Source organism: Lampris incognitus, chromosome 16 (genome assembly GCF_029633865.1).
Source record: "Lampris incognitus isolate fLamInc1 chromosome 16, fLamInc1.hap2, whole genome shotgun sequence".
NCBI lineage: Eukaryota > Metazoa > Chordata > Actinopteri > Lampriformes > Lampridae > Lampris > Lampris incognitus.
Window position 1 is genome coordinate 22,130,633 of NC_079226.1, and position 17,989 is coordinate 22,148,621.

The 17,989-nt window shown below is 41.6% G+C and overlaps 1 protein-coding gene across 1 annotated transcript; it reads right to left on the reverse strand.

The window, feature by feature from the left end:
- Window positions 1-1,358: 1,358 nt before the first annotated feature.
- Window positions 1,359-17,709, reverse strand: ivd (isovaleryl-CoA dehydrogenase). The gene is made up of 12 exons (XM_056296027.1): window positions 17,470-17,709; window positions 16,555-16,644; window positions 16,315-16,366; window positions 15,300-15,469; window positions 15,036-15,129; window positions 7,228-7,358; window positions 6,927-7,023; window positions 6,626-6,719; window positions 4,808-4,889; window positions 4,503-4,607; window positions 4,074-4,146; window positions 1,359-3,884 (listed from the first exon to the last, which is right to left on the reverse strand). Exons 1-12 carry the CDS (start codon window positions 17,599-17,601, stop codon window positions 3,751-3,753), a joined length of 1,254 nt encoding a protein of 417 aa, XP_056152002.1. The 5' UTR covers window positions 17,602-17,709; the 3' UTR covers window positions 1,359-3,750.
- Window positions 17,710-17,989: the final 280 nt, after the last annotated feature.

Genomic DNA, 17,989 nt, shown 5'->3' on the forward strand with positions numbered 1-17,989 from the left:
CCGGTAAACTTTCAAGGAACAATGAAAAAAGTAAATTTCCACGTTCTGTTCTCGGTATTTTACAATGCATAACCATAGTTTTAGTTTTGCTTTGTTGATGTGGGACATTTACACTAGGATGGAGAGGAATTTAGTTGTTGATGAGGCACACATTGAAAAGATGCTGTGCAAACTGAAGCGCTGTGAGCTTTGTGCAGGATGCTGACGATCAGCAAACCTGACACTTGTGAAAACAGGCTGCAGAATTTGAGAAGTTTTAGCTCTTACAGAGCTGTATAAGGACTTTGACATCTGTCCTATTTGAGGTCATATTGTTATGTGGAAATATATGTTTTGATGTTAATTGTCCACCATTTGCCTGAGTCTCTCCAGTGCTGCTGTTAAACAACATGCATGTGCAACTGTAGCATTGTAAGTGATGACCAACGGCTGCAGTAGCTCATTCATAATGTACTTTAGTACTCAGATAATACAATACTACTTTCCACTGTTGTTCCCATTTGACCAAGTGATGTCCTGTAATATATTTCCCCAGCAGCACACAGCATAGTGTATGCGTGAACATATTGTGTTTCCATGACATTAAATCGGCCGCGTAGTCTGTCATGTGTTTTGTCACTGGATATGTTGGACATGAATATCACAAATCTGGAGCCGTTTTCTTCATGAGGAGCTGATGTTCAACATGTCATTTTGGTAAGTATGTTGAACGTCAATTATCAGATTAAATACTATAAAAAAAAAAAACACCGGTTCGAATCCCAGTGTTACCTCCGGCTTGGTCCGGCATCCCTATAGACACAATTGGCCATGTCTGCAAGTGGGAAGCCAGATGTGGGTATGTGTCCTGGTCGCTGCAATAGCGCCTCCTCTGGTGGGGTGCCTGTTTGGGTGGGGGTGAGGGGGGGGGGATAGCGTGATCCTCCCACACGCTACGTTGGCGAAACTCGTCACTGTCAGGTGAGAAGAAGCAGCTGGCGACTCCACATGTATCGAAGGAGGCATGCGGTAGTCTGCAGCTCTCCCCAGATCGGCAGAGGGGGTGGAGCAGCAACCAGGACGGCTTGGAAGAGTGGGGTAATTGGCCGGATACAATTGGGGAGAAAAAGGGGGGGGCTGAAAAAACCCCACATCGACTCAAATTCTTAGTTGTTATGTTGCTGGAGTCAAATAAATATAGTTATTACAAATTAATTTAAGGATATGAGATGGTGATGCTATTAAAGCAATAACACCATGACTATGTAAAATTAACAAATATTCAAGTCCAGGTGCAAAATCCAGTTTTATTCAGTTGAAACAAAATAATCACAGTTGATAAAGAGCTAGGAATCAAACTCCCAAGAGACAAGCAAATGTTAAGTTCCTCCTTCCCTCTGAGGCAGTTTTATTTGTTTTACAACAGCTTTATGGTTTTGCTCTCAAAAACGAACAAACCAGTTTTTCAAATTAGTCACTGATATTAGCGGCCTTGCTTTGCTAATCCCAAACCTTCCACTTCCTACTGTAGTCACTCATGAAATTTTGAACAAAGATCAACACCAAAAAAAACTATATTCATCTATCAGTTATGTACAGAAAAACACACTCACATTTACCGTACAATGAGGACAAAGTAAATTGTGTTTTTATTATTCTAATATGTGCATAGCAAACTGCAATCTTGATATATCCAGGATCCCCCGCTAAAAACAGACCAAAGCTCCGTAACAGGAAACAGGAATATTGATCTCAAGGCTGTTTGTGTGTTGATCATGAGGGCTATTTATGCATGTCGCACAATTATAAGTGGACTGAAATGTCAAAGAAAGTTCAATCAGTTCATCTGGCCACAGCATTTATTGAGAGAAACGTTTCATCACTCACCTAATAAGTGACCTCTTCAGTCTCAACTGACTGCAGGTATCCCCACCCTTAGGTGGGGATGTGGTGAAACTCCTCACTGTCAGGTGAAAAGAAGCGGCTGGTGACTCCATATGTATCAGGGCAGGCATATGGTAGTCTGCAGCCCTCCTCGGATCAGCAGAGGGGGGTGGAGCAGTGACTGGGACAGCTTGGAAGAGTGGGGTAATTGGCCGGATACAATTGGGGAGAAAAAGAGGGAAAAAATCCGGGGGGAAAAAAGAAACAAAAACAAAAAACAATACAGTGGCATAACGACGCTAAACAAAGATCGGTTTCATATGTTAATTTCCATGGATAATTAAACCGATGAACAATTAACTAGAGTTTCAATGGCCATGTGTACTATTCACAGAGGATTTGGGAATAAGTTGCAATCATAGCATTGTAACATGGTGACAGATGTACTCTTAGTTCCCCCTTCATTTCGGTCGTGATCATCATCTTACAATGCTGTGACTGCAACCATTCTCAAATCCTCTGTGAAAAGTACACATGGCCACTGAAACGCTAGTTAATGCTCACAGCGATTTGCATACAAAACTGATTGTTGTTTTTGGTCATTATGCCACTGTATTGTTTATAAGGGTGGGGATACCTGCAGTCAGTTTAGGTCACTTAGATGTGTGATGAAAACATATCTGTCAATAAACGTTGCATCCAGATGAACTGATTCAACTTTCTTTGATTTTCTTACCTGGATTATTGAGCACGCATAAAGATATTTGGACTGAAATGTGGCTACTTACTGAAACCCTTTTTGAAGTCATCGACTGCTCTCACATATTAACATCACAACATCAAGTGACCATCAACATATATTTTATCGTATAAAACCTCAAAATAGTAAGTACCAGGCAATGGTTCAACAAAGGTCTCTGTCGGCAACAAGAGAAAGAAAACAAGGACAGTATTTGCAATTTACTCATCTCTGCCAAAAACAGCAAGAACCCCTCCAAAACAGACAAACCCTTATCATACCTCTACTGTATTGTCATTAATGCATAAGGTGGCCTCCATCATTTCATTGTGTCTTGTTCTAAAACAATGGTACAGCGTGTTAAAAGAATTAATTAGTTCTTCGATGTCTGACATTCCCGCTTGGCCAACATTATTGCCGGTCATCATGGTTTTGATTGCAAATCTGTTTGTGTAGCTCTTTTACAGTCAATTTTCCAGTATCAGACGGATAGCAGATGGAACTTCAGTGATTGACAATTAAAACTAGAGTTAATTTGCGAAATATATATCCAAATCATGTAATTAAGGATGCTTAACATTTGCACAGCTTGAGATAAAAATGCAGGCCAACTGTTGAAGGTCAGACGTTGACAAACACTAGGATGAAAATGGTTTCTGCATGTTGTCCCTTCATATTTTTGCTGTTGGAGCGTGAGGCATTAGATATGACTGTATGAATACACATACATTCTTTGAATACACTTATTTTCTGTTCTATCTTTTCACTTTATATTACAGCAGTAAACTGTAAGTCGTGTTTTACTGGCTGAATAGAAAGTAATGAAAATGAAAATATTACCCGTTAATCATTAAGCTGACAAGACAGTAAATTGGAGCAATCCAAATCAATTGCAAATAGATTCACCTTTCAGTCATGTTCAATTACCGAAAGGCTTATTTCATGGAAAAGGTTGTGGCATTCAAAACATACTCAGTCTGACCCCTAACTCAATAACAGGTGACAATCACAATGAAATGTTGAAGAACTCGGCAACATTATGGCTAATACAGCATCATTTAAGGCTCTCGGTGTGTGTGTGTGTTTATCCATTACAATCACGTCAGTCAGTTTGTAGTGAGTACCCAAAAATCCATGCTTTAGTTCGTCTACTTGTACATACTGTTGAAGGCTCGTCCAATAATGAGCCTGCGTACCTCACTTGTACCCGCACCAATTTCATACAGTTTGGCATCTCGCAGGAAACGGCCCATGGGGTAGTCATTGATGTAGCCATTCCCACCTGTTGACAAAGTAACGTAGTGGTGGTTGAGATAATGAGCTAGCGCATAAACATCCAGTGGTTTCAGTAGTCAGAGTTTACAATCAAATGATCATGCACAATATAAAAACGTTAATGTGTGCAATATAACATCCACAAAGGTGCCTCTTTTACACTGACGCAACTTGTGACAGTCAGCTTGGCACTTACCCAGACACTGAATGCCATCCAGAGCAACCTGAGTGGCATTCTCAGCACAATAAAGGATCACTCCAGCACAGTCCTGCAATGACAACACAAATCAATAGTTACTGTGGAGCATGGCAAAAAGTGAAAAAATAAATCACAGCATGGGATTTTGTCTCTGTAAGGCAGAAGAGGCCCCTGCACACATATGTAACTCTATTTGTCTCAGAGAAATAGAGTTGTTATTTATCAACTTTTCTGGATTATACAGACTTTAATAAATAAATAAATAAAAGGACAGAAGTTGAGATATATGACAAAGATTAAATCCCAAGCAGGGTGACTCATAAAGAAAGTGGGTTAGTCGATGAGTTTAAAATTAGATCCAATTACTAATTTACAAGATTACATAAGATTTGACAATAAATACTGATGGTTGAGAAGTCCTTTTACCATGGCACTAAAATGTCCTTTGTCACATGCTCTGGCAACATTGTAGACGTATTGCCGACAGGAGCTTAACCTGGTGTACATGTCGGCCATCTTTCCTTGCATCAGCTGTGAAAATGATTAACACATGCAGGAGCAACCACATTAGAAAAAGGGAGAATTTTCTCAAACCAAATTAAAACTTTGAAGCACTGCGTCTCTCTTATCCCTGCACCTGTACTATTACCTATAACATAAACATAAATGTATTGGACTTGACAAATAACCCTACTTGGCTGCAATTTATATAGTGGGGACTGAAGTTCAACCTGAAAATGTCCAATCTTCTGTCCAAAAGCTTCTCTGACATGTAGGTAGGGAACAGCAAAGTCCACGACCGCCTGCATGATGCTGAGGAAGGGATTCACATGTTAGTGAGCGCTGCTGTGCGGTTTAAATGTCGATAGTTCAATGGTTAACAATAGTTTAAGATCAGTTAGCAACACTGAGCATTATCAAGAAGTTAACAACACTTTGAAAATGTAAAACTCAAAGCTGTACAAAGGTACATGGAAAATGAAACACAGGTAAGTTCCACCAAATTGACCATCTTCTTGCCAAATGTTGGTTGTTTTATATGTAAGGAATACATCAGCGACTAGTTCATGCTCTAGAAAAATGAGGCATTTTCTTTAATTTCACAGTAACAAAATTACTGACTCACTGGTCAGTTCTACTACACATAATTAAGGGGTTGAGACTCCTGTCTGTATAATTGTTTTTTTTGTTTTCTATTTCCCGCTTTTTTTCTCCTTCCCCAATTGTACTTGGCCAATTACCCCACTCTTCTGAGCCGTCCCGGTCGCTGCTCCACACCCTCTGCCGATCCGGGGAGGGCTGCAGACTACCACATGCCTCCTCTAATACATGTGGAGTCACCAGCCGCTTCTTTTCACCTGACAGTGAGGAGTTTCACCAGGGGTATGTAGTGTGTGGGAGGATCATGCTATTCCCCCCAGTTCCCCCTGCCCCCCGAACAGGCGCCCCGACTGACCAGAGGAGGTGCTAGTGCAGCAACCAGGACACACCCACATCCGGCTTCCCACCCGCAGACACAGCCAATTGAGTCTGTAGGGATGCCCGACCAAGCCGGAGGTAACATGGGGATTCGAACCGATGAGCCCCGTGTTGGTAGGGAACGGAATAGACCGTCACGCTACCCGGACACCCCTGTCCGTATAAATTGTAGCCACATTTAAATGACATAAAATCAAAAATAAAAGGCATAATTTAAAGAGCACCTACAGTCATCACAAATTCATTTCTAAAGCACCCCTGATGTCTACAAAGTCAATATATGTGATATTTTTTTTCTCAAAAAAGCATAAATAAATATTTAGAATCCTTATTTCCAAGCAGCCTCAACTTCTCGGTGAAATGCTCAGTCTGTTGCCATGGGCATATTAGTGTTAATTCAATGACTGGCTGACAGTCATGGCTTTCATGACTCACCCGCCAGCATCTACGGTGAAATGCAACTTTGTGAGACATGGCACACACAGCATGCAACCAATATGTCCCAGCCCACGTATCCTTTCCTCTGCTACCCGACTCACCCTAGCATCAGCCTCACTAACCATTATCCACCCTTAACCCTAAACTTAACCACTGTGACTCTAGTTGCCATCGCAACTGTGTAAAAATTGACTTTCATGCATGCATTGCACAACATTTTCAAGTCGTGTTATCTGTATGCTACTAAGTAAAAGACGTCTTTGAGACGTTTTGATTTTCGAGTAAGAGTAGTAGATCTAAAACCGCTGCAGAGTAACAGCTAGCAAATTGTGAACACTTCATCGTGTTTATTGTTTTAAGATATTGCAGAAATACAAAATCAAAGCTGTGGAAATCAAGATTCTGACTGCAGATGCTCTATAGGAGCAAGTATGAACAAAAATAATCAATCAAAGAGGCTGGATTTAGGCTGCCTTGGAATAGCAGTATTTTCTAAACAATATCTTTATGTGTGACAAACATTCAAAGGAAAAAATAGTTGCGCTAGATTTAGTGACTTGAAAATATCCAGACAAACATAACACATCAGATAGTTCAAAGCCAGCCTCTGCATAGTTTTAGTATGACCTTACCCAATAGGTCCTGATGAAAGTACCAGTCTCTCCAGGTCCAGTCCACTCATCATCACATACACACCTTTGTTCAGAGGACCAAGGATATTCTCCGCTACAACAAACAAGAAACATTTCACATTAAAATCAAATGTAGTAAATGTTAATACCAACAACATAACTGAGGGAATATAAGTTATCACATGGAGACACATGTTGATGAATAAAAAAATTAAATAAAAGTTTTCTTTGTACAACCGCCTCTCATACACAAGTGTACATATTGCAGATTGCATGGGCTCATATGCATACAAACACACACCTGGGACCTTGCAGTCTTCAAATATCAATTCACAGGTGTTGGATCCCCTCATGCCAAGCTTGTCCAGCTTCTGTGCTGTAGAAAATCCTGGCATGCCCTACAGTACAAATACACCTCATTTTTAAACTTCTTGTTGAATTTATTCAGAGATTAAAATCACAGGGAAAACGCACAGGTGAGCTCAAGTCAAGAAACAGACCATAACTGCATCTAAAACAAGCCAGCCCACAGAAGCATCTGTGACTCCTGAGGCAGGAGGTTCTTAATCACTTCATCTTCTGGGATGGATTAAAGTTTTTACCCTTTCAATAATGAAAGCTGTGATGCCTCTTTGATGGGCCTCTGGATTCGTCTTGGCATAAACAATGAGCAGATCAGCATCTGGCCCATTGGTAATCCAGAATTTGTTACCATTCAGAATGTAGAAGTCACCTGAAGCACAACAGGGACAAAATGAAAATTCCCATGAATGCCAAGTCCCAAACAGTATTAAACAGTTGAATAAGGGCTTCACAAACAGTGGATTAAAGGCAAAATCTCCATAATTTAATGCCATAATTTGCTTACAAGTAAAAAGAGACAGGGTATGACTGCTAGCTATATCACTGAACTTATTAAATCAGTACAACTGTTTTGTTTAGCTAAAGACACCTGCAGTAGACTCAACAAGTTTTTGCATCATGGCATTATCCATTTATACTATACGAGCTTTTGACATTGACCAAACTAGGCATATTACACTTCAGGGCGGCATAATGTTTATAAAAACTTAATACAACAATATGGACAGATGACTTATATATACTATATATGACAATGTGTAATGATGTTTAATCATTAGTCTCAATTTTTGGAACATTTTTTTTTCATTGCACTTGGAAAATGACTGCTCAGTTGAACAACAATGCATTTTCCCCTTTTTCCTTTGGTCCTTCAAAAACAAGTGATGGCTGCAAAATATTCAACAGCTCAGCAATTTGATTTAATTTCTTTGAGATGCTCAGCATACATAGCTGGCAGTTAAGCTATCAAAATAATTGCATGAGGGGACTGGATATCTTTTGGTCAGTGTGTTGCTCATCTTTTGAAAGCCTTTGTTGCCAATGGTGTTAATTGGATCATATATTTTGCTGACTAGTAAGCCCATGTGATGGTCTCTGTCATTTCATGGCACCTGGGGAAGCGTGACATAAGGGGACTTCCACTGTTCCATGTTATAGGCATTTGTGCAGGGACAGACTGCTGCTCCAGTCTTGACTAATTTTATTGGATTTTGTGAAGCAAGTTGAGGTGACTGAATAAACTGCCCGTATTACTTTTAAGTGCATTAAAAACCTGAAGGCAAAGTTTCTTTGGTGTTTGTACTGGTTTTCAGGTGAGTTGCTTTATAACCAAAGTATTGCATTTCCAAACTAGAGTGCATTCAGTAAGAGTGCAAATCTATGCCAGGCATACGTATCTCCCTTTCTCCGTACACACAGGGGCGCAACGGGGGTGGGGGGGGGTGGGGTGGGGGTGCAGAGGGTGCAATGCACACAAGTGCCGCATCAGCGGGGGCGGCAAAACACTACAGTAAACAACTTCTGGTTAGAGGCCCATTTGTTTTTTAATATTTATAAATATTATTACTTAGATGAGAATTTTGGATTAGAATATATAGTTACAAGTTATATTTTTTAATTATAATTTTTTTTGCATATGGTCTTTTGGCGCCCCTGCTGATGCGGCGCCTGTGTGCATTGCGCCCTCTGCACCCCCTCCCCCCCCTCGTTGCACCCCTGTGTACACAGACAGAAAAAACAGTGTTTTTCCTGCCATTATAGGACTTTTGCGCAGTGCCCAAGTCGACTGAACAGGAAATGTGGGGAAAAAAAGTTTTTAATACGCAGCACTCAAGCTAAAAAAAAAAAACCTTCCTCATAAAAACATTGTCTGTCAGTCCGTGGATGTGCAGCCTCCTTGGCGGACCCTCGCACGAAAGTGACCAAGTCTAATGACAGAGATCAGGCTATCATAATTTTAAAGACCTTATTAAAATACTTCAAATGTGTTTAACCGTCACGGTTTTCATGATATAAAATGAATGAAGGTGAATAAAAAAAAGTAACGGTAAGGGGGGGAAAAAGGTAAAGGGAAAGCGAGAGAGCGGTACAGGGAGAGAGCTGGCTGATATGATGGAAAGAAGAAAGGTAGATATACTGTGTGTGCAAGAGACCAGGTGGAAGGGGAGTAAGGTCAGGAGCATTGTAGGTGGGTTCAAACTCTTCTAGCATAGTGCGAATGGGAGGAGAAACAGGGTAGGGGTAATCCTGAAGGAAGAGTATATCAAGAGTGTGTTGGAGGTGAAGATGGCGTCAGACATAGTGATGAGTATGAAGCTTGAAATCAAAGGTGTGTTGATGAATGTTACCAGCACATATGCCCCCCAAGCTGGGTGTGAGATGGAAAAGAGAGAAGATTTCTGGAATGAGTTGGATGAAGTGGTGGAGATTGCACCCAAGGAGGAGAGAGTGGTGATTGGAGTGGACTCCAATGGGCATGTTGGTAAAGGGAACAGAGGTGATGGGCAGGTATGGTGTCAAGGAGGGGAATGTGGAAGGACAGATGGTGGTGGATTTTGCAAAAAGGACAGACATGACTGTGGTGAATACATATTTCAAGAAGAGGGAGGAACACAGGGTGATGTATAAGAGTGGAGGAAAGTTTACACAGGTGGACAATATCTTATGTAGGAAGCGCGATCTGAAAGGGATTGGAGACTGCAAGGTGGTGACAAGAGAGAACGTAGCTAGGCAGCATCGGATGGTGGTCTGTAGGATGACTTTGGAGACCAAGAAGAGGAACAGAGTGAAGGCAGAGCCAAGGATCAAACGGTGGAAGTTAAAGAAGAAGGCTGTTGTGTGGAGTTCAGGGAGGAGTTCAGACAGGCACTGGGTGGTAGTGAAGAGTTGCCGGATGGCTGGGCAACCTCTGTAGAAATAGTGAGGGGGACAGCTAGGAAGGTACTTGGTGTGTCATCAGGACAGGGGAAGGAAGAAAAGGAGACTTTGTGGTGGAATGAGGAAGTACAGCAAAGTATACAGAGAAAGAGGTTGGCAAAGAATCTGTGAGATAGTCACAGAGATGAAGAAAGTAGACAGGAGTACAAGGAGATGCAGCGTAAAGTGAAGAGAGAGGTGGCGAAAGCAAAGGAAAAGGCGTATGGTGAGTTGTATGAGAGGTTGGACATAAGGAAAGAGAAAAGGCCTTGTACCAATTGGCTAGACAGAGGGACTGAGCTAGGAAGGATGTGCAACAGGTTAGGGCGATCAAGGATGGAGATGGAAATATGCTGACAAGGGAGGACAATGTGTTGAGAAGGTGAAAGGAGTACTTTGAGGGGCTGATAAATGAAGAAAATGAGAGAGAGAGCGAGAGAGAAAGAGCAAGAGAGTTGGATGATGTGGGAATATTGAATCATGAAGTGTGATTGATTAGCAAGGAGTAAGTGAGGGCAGTTATGAAGAGGAAAAAGCCGGTTGGTCCAGATGACATACCTGTGGAGGCATGGCGATGTTTAGGAGAGATGGCAGTGGATTTTTTAACTAGATTGTTTAACACAACCTTGGAAAGCGAGAGGATGCTTGAGGAGTGGAGAAGAAGCATATTGGTACTGATTTTCAAGAATAAGGGTGATGTGCAGAGGTGTAGCAACTACAGAGGTAAAAAGTTGATCAGCCAAAGCATGGCCATATGGGAAACAGCAGTGGAAGCAAGGTTAAGAGAAGAGGGGACAATCAGCGAGCAGTAGTATGGTTTCATGCCACGAAAGAGCACTACAGATATGATGTTTGCTTTGAGAATGTTGATGGAGAAGGTCAGGAGCTACATTGTGTCTTTGTGGATTTAGAGAAAGCATATGACAGGGTGCCGAGAGAGGAGGTGTGGTATTGTATGAGGGAGTCGGGAGTGGCATTGACGTATTTAAGACTGGTGCAGGATGACAGTGGTGAGGCGTGCGGTTGGAATGACGGATGGGTTCAAGGTGGAGGTGGGATTACATCAAGGATCGGCTCTGAGCCCTTTCTTGTTTTTTCTCTAAAATTATTTCTGATTTTTCCCTTTTTTCTCCCAATTTAGTGGCCAATCGATCTCTATTTTAGTTCAAACACCCACCCTCGTACTGCATGCGCTTGCCAACTGCATCTCTCCGGCCGGCAGTCTCGAAGGAGACACCTCGCCACTTTCGTGACAAGGCGAATCCAGGCCGAACCACTGCTTTTTCCGACACACACAGAGACGCATTCATGTGACGAACACAAGCCGACTCCGCCCCCCTTCCGAAGACAGCATTGCCAATTATTGCTTCTTCATCGAGTCCAGCCATAGTCGGATCTGACGAGACCGGGGCGTGAACACCGGTCCCCAGTGGGCAATTGCATCGACACAAAGCCGATGCTTAGACCGCTACACCACCGCGGACCCCAAGCCCTTTCTTGTTTGCAATGGTGATGGACAGGTTGACGGACAAGATCAGGTAGGAGTCTCCGTCGACTTTGATGTTCGTGGATGACATTGTGTACTTTAGTGAGAGTAGGGAGCAGGTTGAGGAGATCCTGGAGAAGTGACGGTATGCACTGGAGAGAAGAGGAATGAAAGTCGGTAGGAGCAAGATTGAATACAAGAGGGAGGACAGTGGAATAGTGAGGATGCAAGTAGTGGTGACGAAGGTGGATGAGTTTAAATACTTGGGGTCAACTGTTCAAAGTAATGGGGAGTGCAGAAGGAGGTGAAGAGAGTGCAGGAATGGTGGAGTGGGTGGAGAAGAGTGTCAGGAGTGATTTGCAACAGAAGGGTATCAGCAAAAGCGAAAGAGAAGGTTTACAAGATGGTAGTGAGACCAGCTATGTTGTATGGTTTGGAGACAATGGTACTGACAAAAAGACAGGAAGCTGAGCTGGAGGTGGCAGTGTTGAAGATGCTAAGGTTTTTATTGGGGGTGATGAAGAAGGATAGGATTAGGAATGAGTATATTTGAGGGACAGCTCAGGTTGGACAGTTTGGAGACAAAGCAAGAGGAGAAGGATGGCAGAAGGACGCTCAATATGGAGCTTCCAGTCAAGAGGAAAAGAGGAAGGCCAAAGCGGAGGTTTATGGATGTGGTGAGGGAGGACATGCAGGTGACTGGCCTAACAGAGGAAGATGCAGAGGACAGGAAGAGATGGAAATGGATGATCCGCTGGAGCAGCCGAAAGTAGAAGTAGGTCCAGTAGTTTGCGAGATTAGCCCCACACACACACACACACACACACACACACACACACACACACACACACACACACACACACACACACACACACACACACACACACACACACACACACACACACACACACACACACACAAACAATCTCCTCCAGGCTACTGCCTGGCAAAGATAATAAGAGAAAATGATCTGACTAATGCAATATTTTTGTGATTGGATTGAGAACATGTACTTTGTCTTCAGGGGTTCCATGCATTTTATGCCAAGTTTGGTCAGATGAAATGTCAAATCAATCAGTCTGCTGATATTTGTCTTTACTGCTTGCCGCCTGCTCCCTACAGCTGTGCAGAGCTATGCATTGCTCCTAAATGGTGAAAGGCTATCACTGGCCACAGCACTCATCTTAAAAATGGGCGGCACGGTGGCCCAGTGGTTAGCACTTTTGCCTCACAGCAAGGTTCCTGGGTTCAAACTCCAGGCCGTCCCAAGTCCTTTCTATGTGGAATTTGCATATTCTGTGTCTGCATGGGTTTCCTCCGGCTTCCTCCCACCATCAAAGACATGCACGTTAGGTTATATTGTCAGTGCCCCTAACCGAACAAGACCAGGAGTTGGTCCCCGGGTGCTGCACGGCGGGCGCCCACTGCTCCTAGCCACACAGCTGCCCACTGCTTCCAGTGTGTGTTGGGATGGTTTAAATGCAGAAGAGCCATGCTGATTAATAAAAGTACATCTTATCTTAAAATTGAGGGGATGTTATTAGGAGCTCTTGATCTGAAACCCCATCTGCTTGTTCAGAATAATACTAAACTTCTAAATAGACAACAATTATTAATTTATTCTGCAGCCTTACCACATTATCACCAGCATTCAAAACAATGAGTCTGAACATCAGTATTTATATAGAGTGACTTTAGGTTCCTTTTTGGACAGCTGATAAGGGACTCAGCCCTAGAACATCACTGTATTTTCAATGTCCTTCCTTTAACAGGGAGATATGGAGGAAGGTGGGGGGGCACTCACTGAGGTTATGGCTTTTCATTTCTTACTATGTAATCTGTGGCAGCTAAAATCTTCACCTACAGCTTGCTTTTAATATCAACATTAGGGATGTAACGATACACTCAACTCACGATTCAATACGATTTACGATACTGGGTTCACGATACGATTTCTCACAATTTTTTTTTTTACAAAATGAGATTGAAGACAAACAACCCAAAAAGATTTCTTTAATTCTCAGATGAAAATCCACAAATATTCTCTTTTCTTTATTAAATTAAATCATTCTAATATCTCTGAGGTAGAGTATAAACTATGCAAAACTGCATAATTTCCCTTTCATCGTAAAAGTGAAACTGAAACTATCGTTTGTCTTAAATAACGAAAAAAATAAATACTACACTGAATTTTAAAACAAACCCCAAATCAAATAAATAAATGAATAATATAAATAAAGATAATCACTTCAAATAAACAAACCAAGGCTTGGCCTGTGTTCCTAGCTTGGAATTTTTTTTTGTTTTTTTGAGGAATATCAACTTGTCTACATTTTCAGGCAGAAGCTGAGATCTCTGGACATTCACAATGTCCCACCTGCACCCATAGACATAGCATTTGCTGTATGTCAAAAACAACTCATTGAAATCTCATTGAGAAATGTAAACATTACAGTGCTTTTTAATCCAGAAAAAAACCGCAGCTCCCCTGTTTATTTGTATTTGTTTACAGGTCAGTCTTGCCTGGTCTAATATGATAAAACACTGACGAATCACAGCAATGGGCCGAAGCAGCCAACGGATGTCTATGGATGTATGTCTATACCTGCGGCCGCCATGTCTTTGCGCCTTGACACAGCTACTGATGTGATGACGACGTAGGACATCGAACAAGCAACATCAAAAGTAGACAGCGCCCCCCATTGTTAAAAAAGCACATCGTGATTCATTTTTCATCTCACCAATCTGAATCATCACATATTTGTATTGAGAACTTACTGTCTTGCAAAGTATTCCTACATCCTAATTAACATCATTGTCTAAATCTATGAAACAACCTTGAGCCCTAACAAAGCAAAAACAACAGTTCCTCCTATGTACATATTTTGACTTCAGCTATCGGCTAACAAGAATAGTTGAATCAATCAAGAATAGCTTACATTGCCACGTCCTGTCAGTGATTAACTTTTAATTCTTGCTACTTCCCATGTACTGGTTCCAATTAAATAGTTACATTTCAAGTCTTTATATTTCTGCTACCTTGTGCAACTGCTCAGCTAAAGTCCAGCCATGCCATATGACTGCGATTCCCTATTGGAGCTGAACCACATGGGCCAAAAATGTGTGTCAGGAAAGAAGTAATCTGCCAGTGATATTTATGTAAAAGCAATTCAATGACTCCTCAGTCAATAATCTTCTATCTGGTGAAACAATGCAGATGGCAGAGGAGAAGCAACTAGCTCACTTTGCAGTAATTCAGTGCACATGATCACTGCAAGAGAACAGCGAGTTCATTCCTACCCCCCAGAAAGTAAAGAGTAACTGCCGGGACATCAACTGACATGGAAAAACGTACAAACAATTCTACATTTTTTTTCTTGGTGCCCGAAAATCTGAGTGATTGCTTTTTATGGCATAGGTCTGGGTCCTTTGACCAGACAACCAGTAGAACATTTATACAATAATCCAAAATGAAATCTGATTATTTTGACAAGCAGCTCCAGAAATGCAGCCTATTTGGTGACAATAAGAGGAAGCAAAATATATGTTGGACCAAAAATAAAGCTCTGTATACATGCACAAATGTGTATTAGATTATTTCTGTACATGATATAGTTCAACAAATGATATTCTTTGATATCTCACCTTCTTTCTTAGCTCTCAGTTTCATGGCCACAACATCAGAGCCAGCATTTGGTTCGCTCATAGCCAGGGCTCCCACATGCTCCCCGGTCATCAACTAATAACAGAAAAAAAATATAGTGAGAATTAAGTTGCTCTTCATCCTTCTCATTTGCATCTCCCCGCAAACCAAGCATGGTGTAACAAAAAAATTTAAAAAATCAAGAATTCTGAACTTTGATACCACTTTTTAAAATGTGCATTATACAAAACATATTTGGCACTGACCTTAGGCATATACTTCTCCTTCTGTTTCTGAGAGGCATGGCGCACCATCTGATTGACACAGAGGTTGGAGTGAGCTCCGTAACTAAGGGCAATGGCTGCAGAAACCCGCGACATTTCCTCCATCACAATGACATGTTCTAGGTAGCCCAATCCTGTGCCACCATATTCCACTAAAAGACACAGAGTGAGTCAACTATCTTTAAAGACTACATTGAAGAGAATTCAGAGCTATGTTAAATGGACTGCATTTATATAGCGCTTGTCGAGCTGCAACAGCCACTCAAAGTACTTTACAATTAATTAATGACTCACATTCACCCATGAAAACACACACACTTATACACCAATGGCAGTGTCAACCGTGCAAGGTAACAACCAGCTCATCAGGACCAGTTTGGGGTTAAGTGTCTTGCAAGATATTTTTGCCAGAGGGGTGAGGAACTGGCAACCCTCCAGTTATCAGATGACTTGCTCTATCTCCTGAGCTACTGCCGCCCTGAGCTCAGTGGATTCAAAAATTGGGTGTGCATTACATTTGTGAAGTAAGGTTACATTGTCACTTTACTCTTTAAAAATGCACAGTAATACAACAGCCAACCTCCTCAATTGTCAGTGGACTAATTGTGGGTAGGCATAGGAATAGGGTAAAAAAATCGGTGAGAGATTCTATTAATGTAGGCTTCTCTAAAGAAGATAACTAAAGATATAATGGCTGAAATGATAAATAAATTCAGTCATACAATGCTTTCACGAATCATCATTATGAATTTCTTGATGAACGTCTAAGAGGAGTAGAATCCAAGACTGCAGTTCTGAATTGGGTCTCTAAAAATGATTTGAATATGCAAAGGCCCCAAAAAATGTCTACACTACTCTGAAAAGAGACACTAAAAAGACGTTTTGTACATTTTGTAAATGATCAAGCAGCCTTTTTTTTATTTTTTGGTTTCATCAATTCTCTCTAGGATACCGTTGGGGTCATAAATTACAGATCAACAAACTGTCCTTTTCATACCTGGAGCAGTAATCCCCAGAAGTCCCATCTCCCCCATGTCTTTCCAGAAATCCTGGGAAAAGATCCACAAAATTGTTAATAAACATGTTTGTTCCACTTGGCTTGATGGTAAAATTACACATGGAACAAGTATCCCAAAGCACGTCTCATCTAATGCTGACATGTGATAAAGATATGCTAATTTTATATCCCACTACTAGCTAGGTATAATAAAGGTATCATAGTAACATTTTAACTTACCCGCATTCCAGGGAATTCATTTTGCTTGTCGATCTCATCTGCATAAGGAGCAAGCTTTTCTGCACAAAACCTCCGAACCGTCTGCCTCAGCTGTGGAAATAAACCATATTTTCATTGGACTCGTTTCAATATCAATTCATTCTTTCTTCAGCTGAAAAATCAAACATAAACAGCTTTTCCTGATAACAAAGGGGACAGTTTATTAACTGCAAACGTATGCTGTATTACTATTAATTAAAATATCGGCAATCACTCGAAATTTCTAATTCAGACGTATCATTTATTTCCATATATTACAGCGTTACAACAAACGTCACTATCGTTCAGCCAATTAAAAATACTATCTGGAACTCCTCCCACTCCTCCCAATATTTCCACTCTGTGGGGTCGCATTAACCTCCTATCACCTTGCCTCGAGAAAATGTCCATCATTTATGTTTTTCTATTCATAGCGCGTCGCAAGTAATTGTCTTGTGTCATCTTTTATCACAAACCCGTGCAACAAATTAACTACACCGAGGGTCCCATCAAAGCTTAGCAACGCCAGCTAACGTCTCCAGGTATTGCAAACCCTCAGAAAATGTCATCTGGCGTCAAAGTGACTGGCTTTGAGTCCGATTGGATAAATCACTATAGTAAATGTCGAGTACGATGACAACTTGGGATCAAACGGAACCTGTCTGTCCAGCTTGCACGTCGTTAGGTTGCAAGGCGTTAAATTGACTGAATAAGCACTTGCAAATTAGCCAGCCCTGCAGCAGTTATGTCTTCACCGTCGTGTGCAGCGCCTTGTGTACACCGATCATTCGTGACAATCTAAAGCGTGTATTAAAGAGGACACGGACTCGTTGGCTGACAAGCGCTCAGTCACTTAAAAGTGAATTATTTCTGGCTTTGCTAGCCAGCGTGGCTAACCTGTATCTGATCCTCGGTCAGCCCGTTCACAACGTCGTCCACTGGTATCGCAGCGCCGGCGCATCCTCTTCTGGCAAGCGCTGGTGTGGAGATTCTTGAGGCGAGACGCAGCGCGTTTCTGACGACAAACATTATGTTGGTTTATCTACAGGTTACCACTGGAGCTCATAGACTGGTAAATAGCGCCGACAGCAAAATATAATTACACAACAGCGGAGTAGCGAACAGTCGCAACTCTTCTTCCTCGTCTGTACGTGCTTTTAAATGACGGTTGTCGATCACCTTAAGGGCACATTACCGCCCCCACTGGTCTGGAATGTCAACTGGAAACTTGGATACCTCGATTCAACAATCAAAGGTTGATTTGTCACATACTTCATGTACAAGTACAACAAGAAGTGAAATATTTTTTGGCAACTCAAACTGTGCAACAAGAGAAACGAACAACAATAAAAAAGTGAGAGTAAAAAATACAATAAATATACAATACAATTTAAAAAAGTTAAATATCCGGGGAGTA

Bases quoted from the DNA above. Each gene is read 5' to 3' on its own strand.
- ivd (XM_056296027.1), bottom strand. From the start codon at position 17,601: ATGTTTGTCGTCAGAAACGCGCTGCGTCTCGCCTCAAGAATCTCCACA. The intron at 6,720-6,926 runs GTGTGTGTTTGT...TGTTTGTTGTAG, and splicing joins TGAAGACTGCAAGGTCCCAG to CGGAGAATATCCTTGGTCCT. The intron at 4,890-6,625 runs GTAAGGTCATAC...TCCCTTCCTCAG, and splicing joins CTTTCATCAGGACCTATTGG to CATCATGCAGGCGGTCGTGG.